Source organism: Emiliania huxleyi (assembly GCF_000372725.1).
Source record: "Emiliania huxleyi CCMP1516 unplaced genomic scaffold EMIHUscaffold_257, whole genome shotgun sequence".
NCBI lineage: Eukaryota > Haptophyta > Isochrysidales > Noelaerhabdaceae > Emiliania > Emiliania huxleyi.
Genome location: NW_005200110.1, coordinates 139,905 through 144,752, shown reverse-complemented (window position 1 = coordinate 144,752; position 4,848 = coordinate 139,905). Strand labels below are relative to the sequence as shown.

Below are 4,848 nucleotides of genomic sequence, written 5' to 3'. Positions count from 1 at the left end.
CGCGAGCCGCGTGACCGTGTGCGCGTGCTTTTGGAGGCTTGTTTGTGCATGGTCCATGGAGGTCGTCGTGACGTCGATCGGAGTGTGGGGGTTGTGACGACGAAACACACGGCCGGGAACAGCTGCAAAGTCCAAAAAGAGCGCGCGCACACACGCCCAACACTCTGACTCTCTCGTACTCTCGAGCGGGCTCGAGAGCAGCATCGGTTGGTCCGCGTGACGGCATGCGGAAAGGCCACGGTCACACGAGCTCCCATTCTGCTGCAACAGCGACAGCGCAAGCGGAAGCGGAAGCCTGACTCGACGGTCGGATCACGGGCTCGCAGCAGGGGGTCGCGTTTAGTCGGGGCCGGTGTTTCGCTTGGAGTCGTCTGGATCGTGGCGCGTGAGCCCCTCCGTCTCGGACGGGGAGACGGTGGCGTACTTATTGACGTCGAGGCAGCGTGAGATTGGCGCGGGGCAGCACGAGTCGAGGCAGTCGGGCTTGCCCTCGCTGCTTGCGTGCTTGAGGTGGCCATACAGGACAACCCCAAACATCGCGACGGTGACGCCCGCGATGTTGTTGTACAGCTGCTGCGCGTCCCCCGCGACGGGGAAGAAGACGTACCCGCCGATGAGGACGAGGCACCTACCTCGCACCGACGGGCGGGGTGACGGGCGGCGCGCGGCGCTGAGAGGGTGGCGGCCGGCGGCGGAGGCCGCACGTCTTTGCATGGCCAACGACCTGGAAGGTGATGGGGGACGTCTTGCCGATGAGGCCGAAGGAGCACCAGTTGACGAGCAGGGCCAGGAAGCACGTCGCGAGGATGGTGCCTACAGCGCCACGAACGAACCCGCAACTCAAGGGCGCGGCCGTCCGCACCCGCGGCGGCGGGGCAGCGGCAGAGGGGGAGCGGCGCCGACGATGCCGTCGGGGACCCGCCCCGCGCGCCACTGCGAGAGGAAGGCCATCGTCGAGTCGGAGCACTCGCCTGCGGCACCGGCCCGCGGCGTTAAGGGCGCACTGGCGCGAGGCGCGACGGCGGAGGTTCGCTGCTGCGCGGGCACGCCTCTGCCGTCGAGCTGCTGCGGCGCGAGGCAGAAGCTCTCGACGGCGAGGGATAAGCCGCAGGAGGAGAGGGCCTGGTAGAAGGAGACCGAGTACTGCAGCTGCGTGCCGCTCATACCTGCGAGGCGGGCGCCGCGGTCTCGGAGCCGTCGGCCACGCGGCGGCAGGCGGCGGTGGCGCGGCCCGGGCGAGGCCGGCGGCGGCCGGCAGTGGCAGCGCACCGTACTCTTTTTGCTTCGTGCCCTGCCAGATCTGGAACATGGCGGTGGAGAGGACGGCGAGGACGCCAAAGGCCAGGCCGAGCGGCCTCAGATCGACGTCGGAGACGGTGGCGATGCCGACGCCGGCGAGGAGGATGAGAAGAGAGAGCTTGACCTTGTGCGTGGTCGAGACGGTGTACATGTAGAAGTTGATCAGCAGCGTGACAGGCACTATGGTGAGCTTGGTGACCTGGCGGTCGGGTGAGCGAGCGAGCGGGAGCGTGAGAGGGAGGGAGGGAGGGAGGGAGGGAGGGAGGGAGGGAGGGAGGGAGGGAGGGAGAGAGGAATGAGTGTGTGGGAGAGGTGAGAGAGTGGGTGAGTGGATGTGCGAGAGAGCAGTGACCTGGTAGAATCCGACGCTGTTGAGCGAGAGGGAGACGTTCATGAAGCCGATGGAGGCGACGCCCGCAAAGGCGACCTTGAACTTGTCGGCCTCGGGCATCGGGCTCGACGGCAGCTCAAAGAGGTTGCAGGCTAGAAGCAGCCTACAAGAGCGTGCGCCGGCGCTCACCTCCCGCGGCGGGCGCGGACTGCGAGATGGAAGGAGCGCCGGTAGAAGACGACGGTAAAACAAAAGTGGAAGAAGGATAGCGTGAACGGAAAGTGGAAGCCGGCGGCAAATACCTGTGTGCGGTGTGCGGCGCGGCATAAAAGTCTCGTCACGGCGGTGGCGGAGCATGGCGGCGGCGCACTCTCTTGTTGACCAAGACGATCGCGACCGAGCTCAGGACGTTCCCTATCGCGTACCAAGTCGCCGCGCCCATGGGTGAACCAAGTGTTGGGCGGGCGCGGTGAACGTGCCACAGCGAAATTTTGCTGTTCACGCGTGTGTGTGAGAGCTGGCGAGTAGAGGCACACGCACGCACTCTCGAGGTCTCTTGGAGCAGAGCCCCGGGCGAGCCCTCGAGAGAGCCCAATGGGTCCCTCGAGAGGGGTACCCTGGGTGGGCGGGGCCTCTACTCGCCAGGTGTTAGAGAGTGGGCCCGTGTCAGTGAGTGAGTATTCTTGATACGAAACCACGACGACACACACCAGTCGACTCGCATCGGTTGCCTCCATGAACGGCGGAGCTATTCTCGCGCCCCCACCACACCTGGCTCCAACGTGGACACGCCCATAGCTGGGGGGACACTACTAGGTCACGCATGGCATCAGAAGTTTTATCTCTGTGGGCCCCGAAAGGCATCTCTAGCAGCGTCGTTACGCATACACATATGCGCCCTCCCCTCCTGGCGGTGTCCGGTGCGGAATCGCGCTCGCGGACCCGCCCGCTCCCCCTACGTGCTACGACGGCGGCCCACGCCTCGAGTCGAACGAGGCCTCGCTCTACGATGGGAGCGACGAGGAGTTCTAGGAGCGGCCGAGCCCTTCCCGCAGCGCAACCCTAGCAGCGCAGCGGCCGAGCGGGCAGAGGGCGACTCGCGCAGCGCGCGGATCGCGCAAGCGGCGCGCGCGAGCGAGCGAGCACGCACACACACACACACACACACACACACACACACACACACACACACACACACACACACACACACACACACACACACACACACACACACGCACGCACGCACGCACGCACGCACACACACACGCACGCACGCACGCACACACACACGCACGCACGCACGCACACACACACACGCACACACACGCACGCACGCACGCGCGCGCACGCACGCACGCACGCACGCACCCGCGCGCGTGCGCGCGCACGCACACGCACGCACGCACGCACGCACGCACGCACGCACGCACGCACGCACGGACGCACACGCACGCACGTCACGTCACGCACGCCACGTCTCGTCATCTTACGTCACGCACGCCACGTCTCGTCATCTTACGTCACGCACGCACATCACGTCACGCACGCACATCACGTCACGCACGCACATCACGTCACGCACGCACATCACGTCACGCACGCACATCACGTCACGACAATCCTATCAACATGCCTCCGATTGCGAGCAGTGCTGCTCACAATCCTACATCTTGTAGGACTATGAGCGGCTGCGCTCGCAATCGGAGGGAAGATCCAGGGATTGGCGCTCGGAATCCTACCAACATGCACCGATTGCGAGGTAACCCGCTCACAATCCCTAGATCTAGCGTACGATTGTGAGCGCCGCCGCTCATAGTCCTACAAGATGTAGGATTGCGAGCGCTACTGCTCGCAATCGGAGGCATGATGCTCGGATTGTGAGCAGTGCTGCTCGCAATCCTAGACTTTGCTCGGATTGCGAGCGCGCTGGTAGTAGTCGTAGGCGTCACCAGTCACCTTGGGAGCGGAGCTGCTCTTAGTCCTAGAAGATGTAGGATTGCGAGCGCCGGCGCTCGCAATCGCACAGAGATGCTACGATTGCGAGGAGTGCTGCTCACAATCCTTCGACTTCTAGGATTGAGAGCGAGGCTGCTCTCAATCCTTCCGGTCTAGAAAAGAAGGTTCACCCCCACACGCACACACACGGGGACCCCCCCCTAATTGTGGGTGCGCGGCAGGCCCTGGTCGTGGGGCCCACTCCATTGCCCCTGCCCCGCCGCCCTCGCCGCCTCCGATGGAGTTCTCCGCGAAGGATGGCAAGCGCTGCCCTTTCTGCCGCAAGAAGGTCGAGCTCGGCACCCGCAACCGCGCGTTGTGCAACGGCCTGTGTACCAACACAGGCCGCAGTTCGGGATGCAAGGCCGCTGCGCAGACGGCGGCGCTCGGTGCACTCACGAAGGCGGAGCGGCGGCTTTCGTCCCTGCAGGAGCCAAGCGCGCGCGACGGCGGCGAAGGCGCGCACGGCGGCGGCTCATGCGGCGTGTGCGCACATGAGCTCTCGGGCGACTGCATGCACACTGTTTGCGTTTCCGGCCACAAGCTGATCCTGCACGAGAAGTGCTTCCTAAAGCTCAAGGCGAAGGAGCACAAGCAGTGTGGGCTGCACTGCCCCCTCGACCGCATGAAAGTGACGCAGGTCTGCTGCTCGGCGGAGGACTGCTACGCCAAGCTGTTGTCGGCCGAGGCCGCGGTCGTCGAGGTCCGGTCGCACGAGGGCGGCGAGGCGCCCGCTGTGGGCGGCGAGTCGCGGGAGGGCCGGCGGGAAAAGGACGCGGAGGGCGACGCGAGGCGGCGCAAGGAGGACGCCGCCCTCAAGGCCCTGCAGGAGGCGACAGGTGGGCAGGAAGTGGCGAGGCAAGAGGCGCGCCGGCTGAAGGCCGAGGCGCGCTCGGCGGAGAAGGCGGCGGCGGCGGCGCGGCGCGAGGCGGAGCGAAAGGCAAAGTCGGACGTGCTCAAGGAGAAGTTTGCGCGGCGCAGGGAGGAGGCGGCAGCCGAGGCGGCAGCGGAGGCGGAGGTTGCGGTCCTCACGCTGCAGCTTGGGTGGCGGACGGTTGTCGACCGGCTGCGGTGCCTTCCCCGCCCTCCCTTGCCGCACGGCTCCTCGACCCTCTCCACGCGCAAAGCACCCCTCCCCTCATCGCCAATCCCCCCCCCCCCCTTACTTTATTACTTTATCTATTGCTTCGTCTTTTTCGTCTCCACTCCTCTTTTCTCCGTCC

General features: G+C 65.6%; 2 protein-coding genes across 2 annotated transcripts in view; one reads left to right on the top strand and one right to left on the bottom strand.

The window, feature by feature from the left end:
* Nucleotides 1-71, top strand: part of EMIHUDRAFT_237819 (hypothetical protein) — a gene marked incomplete at both ends in the record, with an annotated part of 1,878 nt that extends 1,807 nt beyond the window's left edge. Inside the window, one exon of the mRNA XM_005777757.1 lies at nt 62-71. Coding sequence (XP_005777814.1) covers nt 62-71 — 10 coding nt within the window. The remainder of the gene's footprint in view (nt 1-61) is intronic.
* A 394-nt stretch (nt 72-465) lies between these two features.
* Nucleotides 466-1,498, bottom strand: EMIHUDRAFT_56371 (hypothetical protein; the record flags this gene model as incomplete). Its single annotated transcript, XM_005777756.1, has 3 exons — nt 466-628; nt 705-813; nt 1,138-1,498. Coding segments are annotated over 3 exons (633 nt in total), but the record flags the coding sequence as incomplete, so codon positions are not given.
* Nucleotides 1,499-4,848: the final 3,350 nt, after the last annotated feature.